The sequence below is a fragment of the Temnothorax nylanderi genome, unplaced genomic scaffold (assembly GCF_030848795.1).
Source record: "Temnothorax nylanderi isolate EJ_2023f unplaced genomic scaffold, tnyl_v1.0 TNYL_tig0297_pilon, whole genome shotgun sequence".
Classification (NCBI taxonomy): Eukaryota; Metazoa; Arthropoda; class Insecta; order Hymenoptera; family Formicidae; genus Temnothorax; species Temnothorax nylanderi.
In genome coordinates, this window is record NW_027249359.1 from 130600 (window position 1) to 152601 (window position 22002).

At 40.5% G+C, this 22002-nt stretch overlaps 2 protein-coding genes across 2 annotated transcripts; both read right to left on the bottom strand.

The window, feature by feature from the left end:
- Window positions 1-8165: 8165 nt before the first annotated feature.
- LOC139780770 (phospholipase A2 large subunit-like) lies at window positions 8166-8955 on the bottom strand. The gene is made up of 2 exons (XM_071719486.1): window positions 8848-8955; window positions 8166-8492 (listed from the first exon to the last, which is right to left on the bottom strand). Exons 1-2 carry the CDS (start codon window positions 8953-8955, stop codon window positions 8166-8168), a joined length of 435 nt encoding a protein of 144 aa, XP_071575587.1.
- Window positions 8956-9115: 160 nt separating this feature from the next.
- Window positions 9116-9622, bottom strand: LOC139780771 (phospholipase A2 large subunit-like). The gene is made up of 2 exons (XM_071719487.1): window positions 9300-9622; window positions 9116-9236 (listed from the first exon to the last, which is right to left on the bottom strand). Exons 1-2 carry the CDS (start codon window positions 9620-9622, stop codon window positions 9116-9118), a joined length of 444 nt encoding a protein of 147 aa, XP_071575588.1.
- Window positions 9623-22002: the final 12380 nt, after the last annotated feature.

A 22002-nucleotide genomic window follows, 5' to 3' on the forward strand; every position in this document is an offset into this window, starting at 1 on the left:
TGCAGGATAGCAGGGAAATGGCCGATCTCGAGGTGTTGAGGGTAGAGAAGGAGCCCGCTCTTTCAAGTTCTTCTGTCAGGAAGCCGAGAACTTCTGATACCTTTGGGAAGAATGGTGAGGTCTTGTGTATCTGGCAGAATGACCACCAGTCCCGTAGGGGGCGTGTATATTGTTTCAGCGTTGATGGGGCAAGTGACGCTAATAGTGCGTCTAGTGAGGGCTCTGGTACCTGGCGGATCCTAAACGCCTCCCTGATAACCTGGCTGCTCCCAGGGAAAGCGTCCTGTGTGCTGGATGTTTCTTCCTAAGAGGGGCAGACAGGAGGAACTTAGAGGGTGCAAATCTAATTGGTTCGGATATTAGCAGGCGGCGAAAAAGAGGAAACCAGGCTTGTGAGGGCCACCATGGTACCACCAGGGTTCCCTCCGCTTCATCGTCGACGATTTTTCGCAGAACGCGGGGGATTAAAATAAACGGGGGGAAAGCGTAGAAATTGATTTCCTTCCAAGACAGGGTGAATGCATCTACTGCGAAGGAACCCGGGTTAGGGATCCAGGAGACATAACTCTCACATTTAGTGTTGAGCAGTGAGGCAAAGAGATCGACGTCGAAAGGGCCGAAGTGCTCAGAGATGTCATCAAATGCGTGGTCCGAGAGTGACCACTCGGTATCGGTATCCGAGCGCCTGGATTCCTTGTCTGCAATAACATTTTCGACTGAGGCAATGTAAGAAGCGAACAGGAAAATATTCCTCTCTTCGCACCACTGCCAAATATCTCTGGCGAGGGAGGAGAGAAGAGGATATTGTACTGAGCCAAAGCGGTTGATGTAAGACAGGGCTGTGGTGTTGTCAATTCTGAGCAGTATCTCGCAGTTTTGGAGACTTGTGGCGAAACATTTTAGGGCGAAGAAGGCAGCTTTCAATTCTAGCGCGTTGATGTGGAGGGTCCTGTCTGCCTCCGACCACCAACCGTGAGAGCTGTGGGGGCCACAGGAGGCTCCCCAGCCTGACAGAGATGCGTCCGAAAAAATTTCTAGCGCGTAGCTGCTAGTGCAGATACGATTATCCTGGTGTGGCCTGGACAGAGTTCTGCGCCACCATAAGAAATCTTCTTTCAGGACCTCGGAAATACGCATTACCGCCGCGTAGGAATTTGTCTGCGTTAGCGCTAGGAATTTCTCTCTTTCGAATCTTTTGGTGTAAAGAAGGCCGTAGCGCACGGCCGGGCACACGGAGACGAGAGAGCCGATCATCGCCGCAAAGTCTCGAATCGTAGAATGGGATTTTGAGGCAAAACTTGTTAGCATTTTAAGGAGTTTCTCCCTGCGTGTTTCGGGAATCGCGATGGACTGCCGTTCTGAGTCGAAAATGAACCCCAAGTATTTCCTTTTCCTTGCTGGATCTAATTCGGATTTCCTAAAGTTGATTATGAACCCGAGGGATGAGAGGAGGTTAATGTGCGCCCGTACATTGGCCCGGCAATTGGCTTTGGACGAGCCTAGAAGGAGGAAGTCGTCCAAGTAAACCACGGATTCAAATCCTTCTTCGCGGAGAAATGATGTCACTGGCCGAACGATTTTGGTAAAAATGTATGGCGCGGTGGAAAGACCGAAAGGTAATGACGTGAATTCGTAGGTCACCCCTCGCCATTGGAATCTGAGAAATTTTCTGTAAAGAGGGTGGATCGGGACATGGAGATAGGCATCCTCAATGTCCAACGTGGCCATTTCCGTGTTGGGAAGCATCAGGCGCACCACTGTCCTCCAGTCTTCCAACTTAAAGTGAGGAGGAGAGATGTATGAATTCAGTTCTTTCAAGTTCAGGATGAACCGCATGCCTCCTGAGGATTTTTTTCGTAAAAAGAATGGGGATAAGAACTGATCCGCTGATGGCTCTACAGTGACCACTGCGCCTCTGCTCAGGAGGCGATCGATTTCTTGATCGCAATACGCGGCCTCTGATGAAGACAGCTTTGGTTCGTCGAGGCAAGGTCTCATCTGTGGCGGGGAGGAGAAAGGTATTTGGTATCCCTGGGTAGCGCTCAATACTACGGGATCCATTGTTATCTTTTTCCAGTTGTGGAGAAAAAGAGCCAGACGACCCCCCAAGCTTACCGGAGCTATCGGCGGCGGCGAGAGCGAGAGCGGGATCTCCGGGAGCGGCTCGGTGCAAGGCGTGCCCCTGCTCGGCGAGCCGACGAGGTGGTCCGGCGGGCAGGGGCTCTTCCTTTTCCCGAGGTCTTCTTCTGCTGATCCGGCTGCTTCGTGGGCTGTTGTCGTGCTGGTTGCGGGTTGGGCTTCGTTACTACCGGTGCGGGTCTCAGGAGGTCACGCGCCGCTTTCTCGCATGCCTGGGCGTCTTTCAGGCCCTCCGCGAATGCGGTTCCGAAGAGCCACTCGTCGATAGGAGCGTCGTCCGCGACGCTTTTGCCCATGAGGCTGAGCGACGGCTTAATGAACGCTCGTCTTGCCAGGGAAAGGCGATAATGATGGTCTGAGAGCAGGTATAGCCCCTCTGCCAGCCGTCTTAGTACTGGATTGACGCTTTCGGGCAGCTGTTCTCTTACCTCCGGTGCCCGAAGTTCTGCGATGGCAGAGCCAAAGGCGTTCAGAGATGCTGCCACTTGAGTCTGTGCCGAAGCTTGATATTCGTCTCGTTTCACTACCGAGGCTGCCGTTTTCAGAGCCGGGGTCAGGAGTTTATTAAGTTTCGGTGGACCCAGGACGGCGAGGTGTCCCGTCGTCTCGTGCTGTTTTAACAGTCCAGTGCGCTGCTCGTCTGCTAGGCCCGTGCGGACTGTGTTCTGGACAAATTTGAGCAGTGCGGAGGGCCATGGGCAGTCAGGCGGTGGTTTCTCCGACGGACCGAACAGTTCGTCCATCAGCGGGTCATGACCCGTCGCTAGTTCTCCCTGGGCGGTTCGCGACCCTTCCAGGAAAGATACCGAGCGGTCCTGCGTTGCCTCGGGGGACCCTGAAAGCATTAGGTGCGTAAGGCGGTGCGGAGAGGCGCGGAGTCGGTTATGTCCCCCTCTTTGCCAAGAAGCCGACAGCGGCCGGGATCGAGGGTCGGTGAGGGAACATACCTGGTTCGCAGCCCCGGTTACTAAGAACCGTCTCCCCCTCTCCGCTCGGGTCCGTGGCCGAGGGCTGGGCTGCATCGGGCTCGGTCGACACGGTCGTCTTAACCTCGATGGACGTGAGACGTTCTTCTTGCTGTGCGAGCTTTTCCAAAATTCTCTCGAGTACCTGGCTGGTAGGAGGTGACCGCGGGTGCCTCGAGGAACAGCTAGATGATCGACTGGATGCTCGGCTGGGTGATCTGCTTCTAGTTCTCTCGCGGGCGTGACGGCGGGAATGCCGTTCCGTCTCGCGAGATTTGCGGCGTGATTTTCGGTCTCGCTTGCGAGATCGACGGGTCCGAGAACGCTGCCTGTTTCCAGGCGAGCGATCTCTCGACTTACTTTTAGCCATTGATGAAGAATAACGGTGAAAATTATCTAAAACACCAGCTAACGTGTTGTCGTTGCGAGCAACAAAACACAATGAAGGGGACGGCGCCACGCCGGGGCGCCACGGCGCGCCGCCACGGCGCAGCGCCTCGGGCCCGCCGCGCCACCTGAGCGCGGGGCTTTCGATTTAGTGAATCTCTGAACACTGTTGTCTGAAGCCGTGCACAGAGGCACTACTACCATATTATTCATCCGGACGAGACCCCCGGCATAATTGTAAAATAACTACACCAGATATAATTTTAGAAACAAAAAACCAAATTTATACTAAACATGTACAAATGTATTTACCAGAATTAAATATAACTAATACCATAGAAAAAAGTATAACCTTAGACAACAAATTAGATTCCGAAAAAGAAATAAAGTTAGAACCAGTAATCAAAGATCCGTCGGAATTAATAAAATTAAGTTTAAGTCTAGATGAAATTAAAAAAGAAGTGGAAAATAACCAACCCAGCGTTTTTTCGAATAAGAATATTGTATATCCTGTAGGTTCCGCGACCATAATAGTAATAGTAGTAAGCATTATACTTGTAATTATTTATGTAATAAAAAAAAGAGAATCATTAAGAATTTAAAAGGAGAAATCACAGCATACATATTAGCACAAAAAAAAAAATTAGAGTGTAACCTCTCAGGAAAAAGAAAAACACAAATAAATAAATAACGAAAAACTTCGAATACCTCAGTTTTTCTTTTTCCGCGGGGGAAGGGATGTTGTGAGCGCACAACGTATTCGCGATAAAGTATGGCACCTGGAAACACCGAGGGCCGGATTACTTGGTAATCCGACCCTAGCGACGAGGACCGATGACGCGAAAGCCAGCACGCGTCGCGGTAATGACCATATATGGTCATTCGGGATATCACCAGCCCGCTAGGACGTTGATCGCGAAGTCAAAATCGCTGACTGCTAAGTCAGCAATGCCGAGGCGATAAAAAGCCCGCCCTTCCAAGGAACGGCGGGCAGTCTAAGAACAGAGCGCGTACCGCGAGTCAACGAAACGTTAATTGTAACCCGCAAGTCAGGGTAGAGAATATCCACAAGTGCATTAATAAAACTATCTTTTATTAAACGTGACTGCTAACTAAATATCGCCAGTGTTCTCTCTCCCTCTAATCGGCGGATCCAAAGAACTCGGTGCCGGCCCTGATCTCCAATTCAAGGAGGCGGCACAACAATACTTAACGTCCACCGGTGTGCATTTAATTATATGTACGACTTCTCCAGAGATCACTGCCATATATCCGGGTCCTTTCATAATTTGGTACGCAAAATCATCTGGAGCATGGATTGCTAGGCTCAATGCATTCTTTATTACATGTCGTTCCAAATTGCAGCGTTGTGTTAATACGTCTGTGTATAAACGGTTCATCTGTGTGCGTATGTGTTTTTCCACATAAATGAATTTTGAGTTTACATAAGCAAAAATATCTAAATTTTCTACTGATATACGGCGCTTATGCGCGAAAGATTCTCCTTTTTTAATTTCTAAAATTACAAGTTTTGGATGCTCTGTTTTGATTAACGTATTGTATCTCCGCAAAGAAGCTCTTCCCCCATTTGTGTTAACGCAAAAGTTACATCTTTAGTTGACAAGGAATAAATAATTTGCAAATTTTTATCTACATCACTAACCATCTTATTTGCTTTTTCTTCATATAATACATCATAATGATTGAATTTACAATAATCGTTGGGTATTGTTTCCCAAAAAGTATATTTTCCTTCGATATCTATACAGTTTCCATCTGAATATTGACAGGTTGTTCCTGTTTTTAAATGTATCTGATTTGTTTCTATATTAGTTACTGGTTGATGAGAATTTAGACTAATGGTTATTATTCCTTACACAACTACATTTTGCCATGTCCCATAGGGATCTGAATATTGTGTTCCAAAACATTGTCCGTCTGTTGTTACTGATCCTGCAAAAGTGATTGGTCGCGACATTGTATGATTTACTTTTAACCCGTTGATTACATTGTTAACGTTTATAATAAGTGTTCCAGTTTTATGCATATTTTTACATTGATCAACCGTTGTATCGATAATATATTCTGCTTGTGCATTATAGTTACAGTCGCTATGTGTGAGTGCATTCCGCAGTAATAAATTGTTCTTGAAATCGAAATTTTACATTGAATTACATAGATTGTGTCAAATTTCGCAAGTTGTAATAATTGAATATTAGTTTCCTCTACATGTGGTTCTATTAACGGTATGTTACATTCTTCCATTTCTAATAACGAGACAGTCGTCACATTGAAGTTTGATGTCCCGCAGGCATATTATTGTTTTCTATTACCAATACTGTGTTAAATGTTATAATTAAAAATTATGTAACTGTAGTTAATATTAGGATGTAAATTCATTAGCTCAATAAGATAATGAAAGGATATTGTTGCCATGTGGATTATAATGTGCGATCACACAAGAGTGACGCCGTACTACATAGAATCAATCACGACAATTCCGATAATTCCTCGTTACCTATAGAAAAGGTGGCGCACCCGGCCTGACTGAAGCCACCGTTTACGTAGAAATCCGCGTGGCCATTGGGCCTCCATTGCCCCAAAATGCCGGCGTTTGTATGAATTACATCCACAAAATAGGCATCTGTCTCGTCTAAATCCATTGAGCGGTTGCCGTTCATGGAGAAAAATATCGTCGGATCGAGGCCTGTATGCGTGAACAGGAACGCAAAGTATTCGATTAATGTCCGATTCTATGATGAATTGTTATAACCGTCAAGACGTAAAAGGTATTCAATACTTTGCTAGGAGATAAATAATTTTGAATCTTGTAATTTAATAAATATGTTCTTCTTTTTGATTTTGTCTTAATCTCGGTGGGGTAATTATAGTTTTAGGCGAGTTAGCCGCTTTTCTCTTCTTGGTCTTCCTAGATTGGATTACCCAATCATATTGTCTCTTAGGAGCTTCGGATTTTTCCTTCCGTGGGGTTGTGAATTCTTCCTCATCCGTGTGGTAAGACCTCTCCTCCTGTTTCTCTAGGTTTGCAAGTCTAGCCTCGAGAGATTTAATTCTGTTATGCAATGCTTGGTTTTCTTCAGTGAGTAGTGAGCACTTATTTCTAAAGTCCTCCAGCTTATTAAACATCGTGTAGCTCCTGCAGTTTTGAGACTAACGTGTAATATTTTTATTAATTGTCGGGAACTCTCGTCAAATATAATATTCAACGCGTTTTGATACTTTAAAGGAGAAAGTCGTGTTAGATTCGTGCGAAGTTAGGACATTTTTTAAATTTTGATTTTTTAATATAATGAATGTGGAACTCGTTTTAATTTTTATCATGTTTTTATACGTAGAACCATGAAAAGTGCTATTTCTCTAGTGTGCTAGAAATCTCAGTATACTTTTGAAATTATTATCGTAGAATGTCGGGCCAATTTCACAGATCCGAGAAATCTATCGTAGTTCACATATATCTCAGGCGAAACTTCCCTCGATACGTAATCCAAGAAAGCGATAATAATAATCGCGACCGATCGTAATTCGTCCATACCAGACTCACCATTAAGACGTTTACGGGAGCGTTACTTCTGTAATAATTTACGATAATTCACTCATTTACGCGGAATCGAATTATTGTAAGTTGCTACAAATCTCCGTTTATGCGGAGGAATTATCGTAAGTTACTATAGAAGTAACGCTCGCGTATATACAATACGTGTCCGGTCATCCGAAAAAAGCGACGCCGCGACGAGCGTCTTCCAGGCAAACGACACCGACGGGAAACATGGCGGATGTGTCGCGCTCGCGGCGAAAACCGCGCGAGTTTCTCGACGGGACGACATGGTGGTCGCATCCGCGAGCGTGATTACTCGCGTTAAACGAATATAAAGCGTTGCGTACTTACAGGAGAGGCGAGGCACGATATTCGGGTGCCTCCGATGTACACATTGATGTAAAATTATCTCGAACGCCGGCTTCGATCGCGGATCGATATTCCAGGAATTCCACCGTCATGCGCGAGACACGGCGACGAGAAAACGTAGGCTCCGGATAGCACTTTAATTGAAGCAACAGCTTTTTTTTCTCTGTGTATATATCTATATATATAAATATTGCAAATTTGCCGCTGCGAGGACGGTTGACTATTTCAGAAGCAGCGCATCTGGAGGTAATCGAAGTACAACCACTTAACGACAGCGGCCGGCCACCTATTAAGCCAGCCATTGGTATTCTTTAAACAATTCCAGAATTTTTCGTCGCAGTAACAACGCGACATAGTATAGTCTGTAGGATTGTGTATCCCATTTACGTCGTATCGTCCCGACGCTATCGTTTCTGAACAGTGGTCATGTTCGCGGCAACAAGCATCTAAGGCCAAAAGTAAGCCCAATTCTTTGTACGAAGATGCCATGTTTCCTACTCCACACCACAAAGTGCTCGGAAGTATTTTAGGAAAGGTGCGCGCTTGATTCTGAAAAAAGGATCGTTGTTGATTTAGAAATTGAATATTGCCTTATAGTTATTAGATTACCTTAAACAATAGTTTTAAAGTGTCCAAATTTACCTTTAATTTGTTTAAGTTTTTCTCTAAAGTAAGTTTTAAGTTTTTTTTTAAAGATCTTTAAAGTAAATTTTCCCAAGGGTTTGCCGCTGCGAGGACGGTTGACTATCTCAGAAGCAGCGCATCTGGAGGTAATCGAAGTACAACCACTTAACGACAGCGGCCGGCCACCTATTAAGCCAGCCATTGGTATTCTTTAAACAATTCCGGAATTTTTCATCGCAGTAACAACGCGACATAGTATAGTCTGTAGGATTGTGTATCTTCCCAGTTACGTCGTATTGTCCCGGCGCTATCGATTCTGGGCAGTAGTCATGGTCTTGGCAACAAGCATCTAAGGCCGAAAGTAAGCCCAATTCTTCGTACGAAGATGCCATGTTTCCTACTCCACACCACAAAGTGCCCGGAAGTATTTTAGGAAAGGTGCGCGCTTGATTCTGAAAAAAGGATTGTTGTTGATTTAGAAATTGAATATTATTTTGAGTTCTTTTAACATAATTATTTCAAAAAATCAACACGTCTTAAAGTTATTTCAACATAAACAAAAGTTAAAGTAAATCTTCAAATAATCGTAAACTTTGACATACAAAATAATCAAATTTATTGTTTGTAAATTTGATTATTTGCTATGTCAAAGTTTACGATTATTTGAAGATTTACTTTAACTTTTATTTATGTTGAAATAACTTTAAGACGTGTTGATATTTTTTGAAATAATTATGTTAAAAGAACTCAAAATAACATTCAATTTCTAAATCAACAACGATCCTTTTTTCAGAATCAACCGCGCACCTTTCCTAATATACTTCCGCACTTGTGGTGTGAAGTAGGAAACATGGCATCTTCGTACGAAGAATTGGGCTTACTTTCGGCCTTATAGATGCTTGTTGCCGAGACCATGACTACTGCTCAGAAACGATAGCGCCGGGACGATACGACGTAACTGGGAAGATACACAATCCTTCAGACTATACTATGTCGCGTTGTTACTGCGACGAAAAATTTCGGAATTGTTTAGAGAATACCAATGGCTGGCTTAATTGGTGGCCGGCCGCTGTCGTTAAGTGGTTGTACTTCGATTACCTCCAGATGCGCTGCTTCTGAGATAGTCAACCGTCCTCGCAGCGGCTGCCGTTGGGTACGTCCCTTCAAAAACGCCACAGGATACTAGATTGCGAACCCTACGGGGATATGCAATAAAATAATAGTTTACGAGTTTTACGAGTTTTATATAAATAAAATACCTTTTCCATTGCGGGGACATTCGCGTTCCATTGAAGCATTGCGTCTTGAGTGCACCGAAGAAGATGCCCTTAATCACTATACCTCTTGCCTTAGCCAATATGGTATCGATATTGTCCAAACAGTTTTTAAAATCACTGTCGCAGCTACAGTGCGACATCGTATATGACATACTGTTGCACTGCTCATGTTTTTCATCTATTAAGCTGCAGTGCCCTGGCTCAATTGTCAAATTACAAAAATCATGCGCGCGACAGCACGCATCTATGGCCTGCGCCGAGCCTAAATCATCGTACGATTCAGCCAAATTGCCGGTGCCACACATTGTTAGAGCTTCTTGACAAAATTTACAATTTCTGTAAATTTTATTCTTTAATACTTGCTTACATAGATAGCCTGTAAAAGCAGTATATAATCATGTAATTTGTAAATATTTATTTAAAATTCGAAGCTATGATTTTAAAATATGTCTATACATGTTTTCCTTCTCTTATATAATTTCTGTTCGTATATACAGGAAAAATAATGAAAAGAAGAATTTAAGTTTTTCTCTAAAGTAAGTTTTAGGTTCTTTTAAAAAGATTTCTAAGGTAAATTTTCCCAAAGGGTTTGCCGCTGCGAGGACGGTTGACTATCTCAGAAGCAGCGCATCTGGAGGTAATCGAAGTACAACCACTTAACGACAGCGGCCGGCCACCTATTAAGCCAGCCATTGGTATTCTTTAAACAATTCCGGAATTTTTCGTCGCAGTAACAACGCGACATAGTATAGTCTGTAGGATTGTGTATCCCATTTACGTAGTATCGTCCCGGCGCTATCGTTTCTGGGCAGTGGTCATGTTCGCGGCAACAAGCATCTAAGGCCGAAAGTAAGCCCAATTCTTCGTTCGAAGATGCCATGTTTCCTACTCCACACCACAAAGTGCCCGGAAGTATTTTAGGAAAGGTGCGCGCTTGATTCTAAAAAAAGGATCGTTGTTGATTTAGAAATTGAATATTATTTTGAGTTCTTTTAACATAATTATTTCAAAAAATCAACACGTCTTAAAGTTATTTCAACATAAACAAAAGTTAAAGTAAATCTTCAAATAATCGTAAACTTTGACATACAAAATAATCAAATTTACTAAAATCAAATGTTTTTATTACACATTTTAAGTTAAAATAATTAATATTATGTATTAATATAACTCAAAATAAAATGTATTAATATACACTTCGTAAGAGTGACATTAAATGTATTACACGAGAAACTAAAATATTAACAAGTAAAATATTCAAAGCAACATTTCTCTTAAGTTAAAATAACTATCGTTTATTCAAATGCTGGCCAATCAGCAGAGACCGCCATGAGCGCGAACCTCGCAGGCTCGCAGTGCTCGCACGGTTAGGCGATCCCTGTTTGAGACAAATGATGCGAGGGAACAAAATTCATATCGCGGACAAGTTTCAGAGAGAAATAGAAAAGCCAGTTATACAAGGTAAATTTTTAAAAATATTTTTATCTCAAAATATAAGATATATATATATATATATATATATATATATATATATATATATATATATATAAAGAGCGCGACGACAAAACAAAACCAAATTAATAAATATCTACTAATAATTATACATAAAAAAATAGGCTTCCTCATAAGAGGCAGCTTTATGAGCGATTAAGCAACGTGCAAATTTATAATTTGCATACTTGAAAATTATGAGAAAGTAATGTTCAAATTTATAATTTGTACACTTAAAAATTATGAGGAAGCAATGTGCAAGTTTCTACTTGCACACTTTTTACATCTTCATAGATAATATATTTACATTTACCACATTTACGTATTAATGATAATACGTAGTCAGACTTACAAGTTGTGCTCGTGCGGTGTCTTTAGTTTGTAATAAATCTTCCAAGTCAAGGAAATTTTCCCAATTTTGTAAAGAAAAGTTTGGCAAAATATTTTCTTCCGGCTTTTGTTCGTCCGTTGATATCTCAGGATTGGTTTCTTTATATATTTTTCTCAATCCAGGTCTGGCTCAATGTTGTTATTATTTCCAGAACTGCTAGCATATCAAATTTGATCATTGTCAGATCCCTGACCATCTGTTTCTCGAATTCTATTAAAAAATTTATAAAATATAAAACTTGCAAAATTATGAAAAATGTTTATTATCGCAACAACAAAGTAATATACCTGTTTCCCCATTATATCGTGATTTTTCAGTTTTTTTCAGTTAACTGCGTCTGAATTTGTCCAGCAAGTTGATTAACCAATTGTTTTTGTCTGTCCTACGTATGAAGCGTCACAATCTTTACACGGAATTTTGTAAACGACATTATTATGTGATCCTGTAGGAATTGCGTCTTTATGTACACGGATGAATTGTCTGAGTTTATTCATACCAGAATTTCATTTTATTAAGTTTTTCTAGTTGTTCCAGACGGCTTATTAGTTATTAGTTTATCTAATGTCTCCATAATTTTCTCATTGCTCTTTAAATAATATTGTGATTTTTAAATAATAAAACCATTTTTAATCCTATTTCTTAATAAGAAATTGGGGCCGCAACAGTCTATTTGTGACTTCATTAATGTCTTTTAATCCGCTGATGTAAATTCGCGGTGGGGCGACTTCTTTGTTGAGTTTGTTAGCAGTTGTTTGCAAAACTTGTTTAGAAGGAAGACTAGAACTCGGTAAGGTAATTATAGTTTCAGGCGAATTAACCGCTTTTCTCTTCTTGGTCTTCCTAGCTTGGATTACCCAATCATATTGTCCCTTTAATTAGGTTCTGATCCGAAATAGGCACTTTACTCTATTGTGTTATTAGTAGCAGTACACTAATCGTACATATCCCAAATAGACAATTTAATTTAAAGTCTCGATTCAACCAGCTTGGATCGGTGTTAGTCCAGTCAAATTAGATCAAAATATAGCGAATAGAAAAAATAACCGGTAAAAAGCTATAAATTGGTGGAGACCTTTATCTCGGCATACTATTGAACATACTAAAAGTCCGGACCTCTATCTGCAGGGCTTGATCCGCCATCTTGAAAAAAAGGTGCTCCAATTAAGTTTTTCCCTCATATCTCGGTAATCGTTGATCCAATCGTAATAAAGGTTATTATAAAAAATGAAGCTTATTAAATTCTATATAAAAAAGGTCCAATACATTTTTTTCATACCTTTAATAGTTTTTCTGTCATAAAAATCAGACTCTCGGTGTAGAATTTGTAAGAAAAAATATAAATAGACAAAAAATATCAAATGTGTGCGTGATATTTCTCGTACATATGAAAATTTGGCAACTTTTACCATTTAAAATTGTTGTACATGACTAGTAATGGGGGTAGCGTCGTCTACAAGATTCTTCTGAGCCGTTTCCTGAGGTTGTGAATCTGCAGGGCTATGATCATCATCTCGATCTTCAACATCGATTACGAAGAAATCGTTCTCGTCAAGCTTCCAATGCTTGACAGCTGAAGCTTCCAATAATTGTACCTCATTATATGATGCGCTGAAGCCCAAGCTAGATAGTAACGTCATCACTAGATTTTTAGAGCCAAATTTCCGGTATAAAAAAGCAGCAACGCTGATTAAAAGTGGTGACAAGAAAGATCTTTGCCTGGTCGCCAACATAATAGCGTGCGCTATTATGTTGGCTATGTTGGCTATGAAATGCATTTTTATTTGAGCTGCTGCAATGAGCATTTTCTTCCTTTAGCTATAACGTTTTCCTGAAAAATATTGAAGGATTTCGGTATGTGGTTTTTTACATCTGTCAAAAAATCATCGCTTGAAGGATATGCAGACGTGTTGTTGATTTGTGAGCGAATATCTTCCCGAATTATGGCTGTAGAAGTTGTTGCGTTAAACATCTTCGCGATGTTCGTCTCGAGCTGGAAAAAGTAGTTCCCTATTCCCGCTGCATTGGCTTTCGCGTTTTTAACAATCTTTTTGTCTCCTATTAGAGGGTGTATAGTATAATAGATTTTAAAACCTGTATTTTGAAATGAGATTTTGTATCCTTTTTGAGATACAATTGAGATACAAAAAACATTTTGTATTACACGTGCATGGAAAGTAGCACTTTCCGTGTGTGTTTTCTGTGCGGAAAGTAACGATTTGCCAACATCTACCTACAAAATATTCCACACGTCATATCCAAAGTCATATTTAACGGGAAAACCGTGCCCTAAGACTTATACCTAACGGGTTCAAGCCATACCTAACGGGTATCAACGCCATCTCGCACCGCACACAGAAAACAACTACCGAAAATACCGCCACTTCGCCTCTTCCCAACACACACCTAACCTAACAGCTACTCATATGTCACTCTACTGTACATACTTGTACGCGCAACTCACATAATAAAGCAATTATAAAGTGAAAAAAATGGATCATATCATCCCAGAAACCAATAGTGACAACGAACTCACGCCTCCAGAAATAGTAGAAAGTGCCAAAACCGTAGTGCAAAATTTATTGCCACCAAAATCAAAAGAAAAATATATGATAACTTACAACAAATTTATGCAGTGGAAAGCTGAACTAAATATATTTCTCATCTATTTGCTCCTGTAATAAACGTTGCTTTTATCATAGGCGGGGGGAGGGGCTCCGCCCCTCCCCCCCGCGCCCCCATCCTCGCCTGCGCCCATACTCGGGGGGGCTTCGCCCCCTCGAACCCCCCCGTATGTGCCTATTTCTCTCAACTCGGGGGGGGCTTCGCCCCCCCTCGCCCCCCGCAAATCCTTCTTTAAACTAAACGCACTTGTGATATAAAATAGTGTGTGTAACACGTGCGGGTTAACACCTGCACTCGTGTAATATAGGTATCGCTCATTCGTGCGGGTAAACGCACTCGCCTTCGGCTCGTGCGCCTACCCGCGCTCGTGACCAATAGCCAACTTTCCGCACTTGTAACACAATATACTATTGTATCCTCCGTGCATTGATATCTCTGCGATGCAAGTATCTACTCTGCTTTGGAAGGAATTGGTTGCTCGAAGAATTTCATCGGCATGTAACGATCGAATTGCTTCTCTTATCCTATGGATCATATTGTCCCTTGTAGTCGGACGTTCACGGTATACCGTGTGGGATTTGTGGGGAAAGGTAAAAGACTTGATGTATCGTTCTACATTCGTTCTATATTCGTCTACATTGTACTATTCATTTCTCTGATGAAGTCTTCAATTCTCTCATGTGGTCTTAGCTCTCTAATTCAAATGCAGTGTTCTTTAAGATTTAATAATGGCTCCACTTTATGTAACATTTGCCTTTTAGTAACATTTAGAATATCACATTGCTCTGTCCTGGCTCTATCTAAAATTAGATTGGTATGCAGCAAGGTAATAGGTCCAGATTTGATTTAATGGTGTCACTCTATCTCTTATATGTATAACATTATCAACCGCTTCTTGCGCTCACCCCGCTAATGTGATCCGGGTGGGTCACTATCTGTGGTTCCACGTCGATAATCGCAGTCGATTTACAATTGTTGTTTTAATTTAATGAAGGTGAATTAATTCTCAATTAATACAAGAATTTAACAAGGTTAATAGGTTTTGAATAAGCAAAAGCCAGAGTTTCGATTGAAAATAGTTTGAGTATGATTTTGCTTGCAAATAAGCTGTCGGCAAATAAACTGATGCGCTCAAAAAAAAACTACTTTACGACAATTTTCGCGCCTATTTATACATAAGTGGTCAGAACTCCTCTTCTCCTCTCGCGCGAGCTTCTCACCACTTCTTTCGTATTCTAGTGGAAGAGGAAGGTCTTATCTCCGGGTGTAATTTTATGCTCGTCCGGTCTGCGGCTTGGGAACCGTCCTCCCTTGATCGGAAATTGGATAAATAATCGATATCTCTATAATTGATATCTCTCTATTATTAAGTGGTCAGAACTCCCCTTCTCCCCTCGCGCGAGCTTTTCACCACTTCTTTCGTATTCTAGTGGAAGAGGAAGGTCTTATCTCCGGGTGTAATTCTATGCTCGTCCGGTCTGCGGCCTGGAAACCGTCCTCCCTTGATCGGAAATCGGATAAATAATCGATATCTCTATAATTGATATCTCTCTATTATTAATCTGGTAAAATACATAAAACGAAGTGTCAATCGAACGCATATTACGTCAACTGGCTATTTAAAGGTTCTGAGTTTAATTTTGTTCGCACGTAACAACAACGCATAACAGTGAGACCGCTGTTTTCTGTGACGTGTTCTTCTTATTATTTATTATTAATAAGATATTTATTATAACACAACCTTTTCTAGTTAAAATTAAAACTTTTAACAAAAAAATGTAAGTTTTACATATTATTTTAATCAGAAATTTTAATGCTTTCATTTGTAAAATGTAAAATTAATTTCTTTCTCAAGTATTGTTGTGCCGTAACCGGGAGTTGGTGCTCAGGGTCGGCACAGGATTCGGGAATTTCGGGTCGGAGAATGAATTAACTCGTCGCACTGTGTAAATGAACTAATTGAAATATATTTCTTGTGTCAAGTTAACAATTGTCCCAATTACTATTAAGTCCCGATATTCGCGTTACACTTGAGTCGCTTAACGATTATAACGATTTATAGTTATTGTGACGGTAAATTATGAGACGCACGTATACGCTTAGATGTTGATTAGCGACAGCCCGCCCGATCTTACAATTCGGCGGTATTTATAATGTCGAAACCGACATCCTGTTGCTAACTCGGGGGCTCCCGATTTAGCGTTGACTTCTCGTTGTCAGCGCTTTGCGCTGAACTTCGTCTCAGCGCTTTTGGTCGTCTTGGAGTTGAACGCTCCTGGTTCCGGTGTCGGTTTGCATCGGACGATCGATCAGGTTTTTAGGTGGAATTCAGATTCGACTTTAGTTGTTAGGTTCGCATTACCTATTGAAGGCAATGTGAACCTAGAGCAACTCGGTGTTGCCAAGTACATTAACTAATCATTATAACGTTGTGCGTTCACAACAGTATACTTTACATTAAAAATACGTTAAGGTTTGTTTTATAAAACATCACCGGACTCGTCGCTCGGCGTGTACTCGTGTAATCAGTTTTGCGGTCTATGCCATTTCCTCTCGTCGCTCGGTATGTACTCGTGTAGTCAGTTGTGCGGGCTATGCCATTTCCTCTCATCGCTCGGCGTGTACTCGTGTATAGTCATAAGTTCCGTTCCGTTTGCATTTCTAAGGCATATATCGTTTGATACTGCGTTTGAAACATGCGGACTCTGTTCCCCCAAAAAATAGTCCCACCAGCGTAGCCGGTGCGGACTCTATCTTCAAAAGGGAACAGTCCCAGCGCCCACTGATTTGTTTTATAAAACATTACTGGTGCGGACTCTGTCACCCAAAAGTGACAGTCCCAGCACCCACCGGTGCTTTACTGAACCATAGCAAATACAAGAAAAATGTATATACATACATTATGTTTTCTGCTCAAACTCCTCTTTCATCTTCCAGTTCATTGGCCTTATCCCTTTTAATACACTCTATATATCCTTGTTTTCATAAATCGTTAATCGTATCGATGTTTGAGATATCGATACTGTATCGTCCATCTCTAATTTGATCAATTTCTGTGTTCCAGGCCACTATTTATACTCGGTGACTGCTATTATTATTTAAAATAAATTTTAACAAACAGTAATGTTAGTTATTATTTAACTCTCAATAGAAGTATTAGAACGAGTGATTTTGAACTATACAAATATATACTCTTTCGGATTACCAACTTGTTTTTTGCATTGAATCAACCAAACTATGCTCGCTGGACAGTCAAATTCGTCGATAATTTGATGAAAGTTGATGAGACGCACCCTAGATTAGAAAACATCTTCAAACAAGGTGGCTTTGGAGTCAAACGAACAAACAAACAAACCTTTTTCAAGACAGCCAATAGATTTAGTTTTAGAGCAAACAATAAATGCTGATGCTGCACGAGGTATGATAGGTATTATCAATCTTAAAAACTCAATCGCTGCTCGTCAACGTTGGTCAAAAAGTCATTCAATCCGTTCAACTGTTATAACTTACGTTTATGAATACGCTCAGATGACAAAAGCATAAGATGTAACTGCTGAATTTGAAAAAAATAGGGCCAAAATTAATTGTGAACAACTTCAGAAGTTCTTAGAAAGTATTGAGAATCATACCAATCCGTTCGATTCAAACTTAGATCCAGTATTTCTCTACAAAATCAATACTGGCAGAGCTGCGTCTAATGAAGTTTCCGATTTCCTGTTAAATATTGAAAAAGAAGGCAACAATCTACGCAAAGCTTTCATTTCTGAATGTTCTCAAGACGCCAACCGATTCGAAGGTTCAATAAAGAGAAATCTCATTTTCAATTTTGCCAGTGAAAACAAAAAGAAGAAAGTACAAATTGCTGGTAAAGTACAAGAAATAAGGATGCAGAGAGATTTGTTTGGACGTTTGCTGGGCATTTCATTGGAGCAAAATATAGATATAACGAAAGTTTTGTCATATTCATTAACTCCTGTTCCCATGTCCCTATGTCATTTAGATGGGACTATATGCAAAACAGACAAATCAACCTTGATGAAATATTTGGAAGCCAAAGTGGAGAGTCAAGCACCAACCAGCAAAGATGTAGTGCTTTTAGATGGATTTTTCATACTTCACTTGTGTTCGGGCGTGCGCTGACTTTGCGCGCCGAACGGAATGCCGGGCCTGCTCAGAGAGAACGCGGGATGTCCCTTGCCGCTTCGTTTGTTGTGTGCGCGAAGGTCGCCGTTTGAATTCGGCAACCGAGACTCCTGTTCCGACTCGCAACCGAAAATGTAAGCAAAATGTACCAAGCACCAGGTTTAACAATCACTGCGTTTATTAACTAAGTAACAGTCCAGATAGAAATCCAAATACAATGTGCCAGTCGAGGTGAAAAGAACCCACCGACTTCGAAGCAGTTCGCTTGAAGAGCGACCGCTCCAGCGGAGTAGCCGAAGTTATCCGCTCACGCTTCGGGCAGGATGCACTTGACGCAAATGCGCGCGGCGATCTGACTCGTTCGCTGGAAGCGGAGGTGGCTTGCGTGGAGTCGCGTATCGCGCAAAGAGTTGGACACGGGCTCGATATCGTAATCTTTACGTCGTGACTCGTGAAAAGTTCGACGCGCTAAGTGTACAATGTGCGAGTGTCTTCTGGCACGTAATACTGGCGACTGGCCTCGCTTTTCGCAAAACAATCCGCTTGGCCGGGATCTTAGCGCTGTAAAGCATCTAATTGGCGAAGCGCTAACGCGTGGGGCGAGCCACCTTCGGCGAACGCGGACGAGTCCGTTGTATCCTTAACAACTTGATAAAAGAGGTTCCTCAGACATTTGGAAAAATTTCAACGAAAATATTGCAAATTGTCACAAACTTTGGCAGTAATCGAGTGGATATCGTCTTTGATCGTTACTTTTCTCCGTCAATAAAAAATTATGAGCGTGATCTGAGGAACAATACTGACATACCCTACAATATTTCCGGACCAGATCAGTCAAGACCTCACGACATCACTAAAGAATTGAGAAATAATTATTTCAAGGAAGCTCTGGTGAAGTTTTTAATTGAGGATTGGGCCTCTGATGAAAAAGCTCCATTTATTGGCGATAAAGTTATTCACCTAAATTTCGACTTATGCTACCGTTTTGAATCATCCGGCAACCAAGTGAAAAGGACAATCGATGACGATTTTACCTGCGAAGACCATGAAGAAGCAGACACAAAAATTATTTTCCACTTGAGCAAAATTAATTTTGATGCCAACGTGTTGATCAGGTGCAATGATACTAATATCCTCGTTATAATTTTGGGTAATATGGAGAATTTTCTTTGTCAATTAAACATTTGGATGGAGGTTGGTACAGGAAATCATCAACGCCATATTGATATTACAAAGTTGTATACAACTTTGGGAGCATCCTTGTCCAGCGCTTTACCTGGTTTTCATGCAATGACTGGTTGCGATTATAATCCAGCATTTTTCCGAAAAGGGAAATCAAAACCACTGAAACTTTTGGAAAAATCGTTGGAATTTCAGACGGCTTTCCTTGAAAAGCGTAGATTCGAACTCGAGAGAAAATGTTTTTGATGAACTTGAAAAATTTGTATGCCGTATTTACAATATTCGAAATATCGACACAGTCAATGAAGCAAGATTTGAACTTTTTTGCAAAACATACAAGTTCAAAAATCTCAACGAGTCTTTCAAGCCAAAATTGAAGAATTACGATGCTTCGAGTTTGCCGCCCTGTAAATCCGAGTTGTTCCAGCAGTTATTGAGAGCACAATATATCACAAGCGTTTGGGGCAATGCTCACATGAAATATCCGACAGCTCTGCGTCCACAAGGAAATGGTTGGATAGAAAATAATGGAAAATATGAATTTGTCTGGTTTGAAGGTGTTACGTCACGGTTTTTTTGGACAAATACTCGTATTGATGCTAACCGCGATGTAACACTATTTTCCCTCTTTTGACACTACTACCTCGGCGTAGTGAAAAGAAGCCTCTCCTTTGTTATTTCAGGACAGTCTGCATACACCGACTATATCCCGGGACTGGCGAGAGGTGTCGTTATTGGAACGGTACGTGGAAAGGGGAGCGGATATCTTATTCTACAGGGTACAGTAACATATTTGAGCAGGAATAACTGGGGACATTTTCTTTATTAAATATCTTTATTTGATAGCCGGGAACCGGCTGTTGTTTATGGAAGTGGATTGTTTATAGTAATATGTAATACGAATATGTAATTCTGAAGAATAAATTATTATTGAATTTACTCGTCATACGACGTCTATTTTAATTAGATAAGGATGCAACAAAAAGGGTAATTGAAATTGGATATTTGCGAAACTAGAGTTCAATATTGAGTTTATTGGTTAAACCAGATTTTAATACAATGAATTGGGAGTACAATATTATTAATTCGCTCGGTTATTATAATGTTAAGCTTACTACTGTCACGCTGACTTCTCTGCGTAAGAAGCACCTTCAGAGTTCGTCGATCAACCCTCGGGGACGGAAGACCCACAAGTTCGTCAATCAGCCGGAGCAGGTTCAGGACGTGAAGTCCTCTTATTTCACTGACGTTAGTTTTAGAGACAAGGACTCGATGCTTAATGGTTCGACTAATTATGTTAATAAAAAGTGCGCTGAATGCTTTTTGCTCCGGCTGAGTACGGGGTTTTTATAATGGTACATTTGAACGCCTGCCGAATTTGTTGTGTTCTGATTCGCTAGTGGACGAATAGAGATGGTAATTATGGGAGGTTTCTCCGGCTTCTATTGGTTAGAATTATTTTCCTTCCAGAAGGTTCTAAGGAAGCTTTGGAAGGAGTCAAAGGACACTTAGGTCATGCGGCTATAGTTCGCGACTGGTAACCTGAGTATTTTTCTCGCGTTATCAGTTTGACGCTTATTCATTGAGATGAAACTAAATCTTTTTCATCCTTTGATTCCTACTGCCATTACGGTGCAGCCGAGGCATGAATCATTCATATGGTAGGGGGCGAATGCAACGTCCCGCAGAAAACAGTTAAATATGAACTTTATATGGACCTTAATAAAATCTCCATTTAAATTTTATTTGATTTAAATTAATGCTGAATAACTGCATTAATATGGCTTATATTTGTTCTATATATAAAACTTAATTAAGAATATAAGAAGAAATGCCGATATACATTTCGATTAAAAATCTCGAACATATGAATACATGTCGTATATTCTTAATTGACGTGTATACTCGTACGTATGTTTCGTAGTATACAAAGTATATATACGTACTTCTTACAGTATCATTTCATCATCAAAATATTCGTATTTAATTTGGCTTAATAAGGAATTAATTAGCTAATATATTCAATTTAAATATTAATCATATTGAAACCATATATGAAATTAATAAGTTGTACATTTTATTCAAATTTCATTAAATTCAAATAAAACTTTTATATGTTCTTAATATGTTGAATTCAAATAAGACCTTTATATGTTCTTAATAAGTTCTAAATCTAATTTAAATTTAATTAAATTCAAATAAGACCTTTATACGTTCTTAATGAGGCTTTTAAGGCACAGCGCGCGCGCACCTGGGGCTGGATCCTTGAATTTATTCGCAAGAAAAACGTATGCGGAAATTCTGCTCTTATAAAAAAGTTGCAAGTTGATTAACTAAAAGCCATGCGATCAACTTGCAACTTTTCTGTAAGAGTAGAATTTGCGCATACCTTTCTCTTGCGAATAAATTCAAAAATCCAGCCCCTGTTGTAGCTTGCCGAAATTTTGCGGTTTCAATCAACAGGCAATGTTTTTCAAACGTTTTGTAATATGTGTTTAAAACTGATTTTCAAATATTTTTCAAACGTTTAAAAAACATTGTCTGCTAATTAGGATAATAATGGGATTAGAGAATATGGTATCAACAGAGAATGAGTTATAAGATAAAAAAAACGTTTATAAATTACAATTATTGTGTTTATATTGGTTTGCTTTAAATCCAGTGGTACAAAAAGAAGATAAGTAAACTTCTGATAAAATTAACGAAATGCGCAACACTTGCGCAGTAATCGAATACATAAAAACAAATATTAATCGCTAGCAACAAAAAGATTGATGCAGTTGCACAAAATATTAATCACCATAAAAACCAAGAATACAATTTGCTAGCTCAAAAAAATAAAAATAGAGACATTTT

Excerpts from the sequence above, each read along its gene's own strand:
- LOC139780770 (XM_071719486.1), bottom strand. The coding sequence starts at position 8,955 with ATGGTCTCGGCAACAAGCATCTATAAGGCCGAAAGTAAGCCCAATTCT. Across the intron at positions 8,493-8,847 it reads GCGGAAGTATATTAGGAAAG|AATCAAGCGCGCACCTTTCC; the intron begins GTGCGCGGTTGA and ends TCCTTTTTTCAG.
- LOC139780771 (XM_071719487.1), bottom strand. The coding sequence starts at position 9,622 with ATGTGTGGCACCGGCAATTTGGCTGAATCGTACGATGATTTAGGCTCG. Across the intron at positions 9,237-9,299 it reads ATGTCCCCGCAATGGAAAAG|GGTTCGCAATCTAGTATCCT; the intron begins GTATTTTATTTA and ends ATATCCCCGTAG.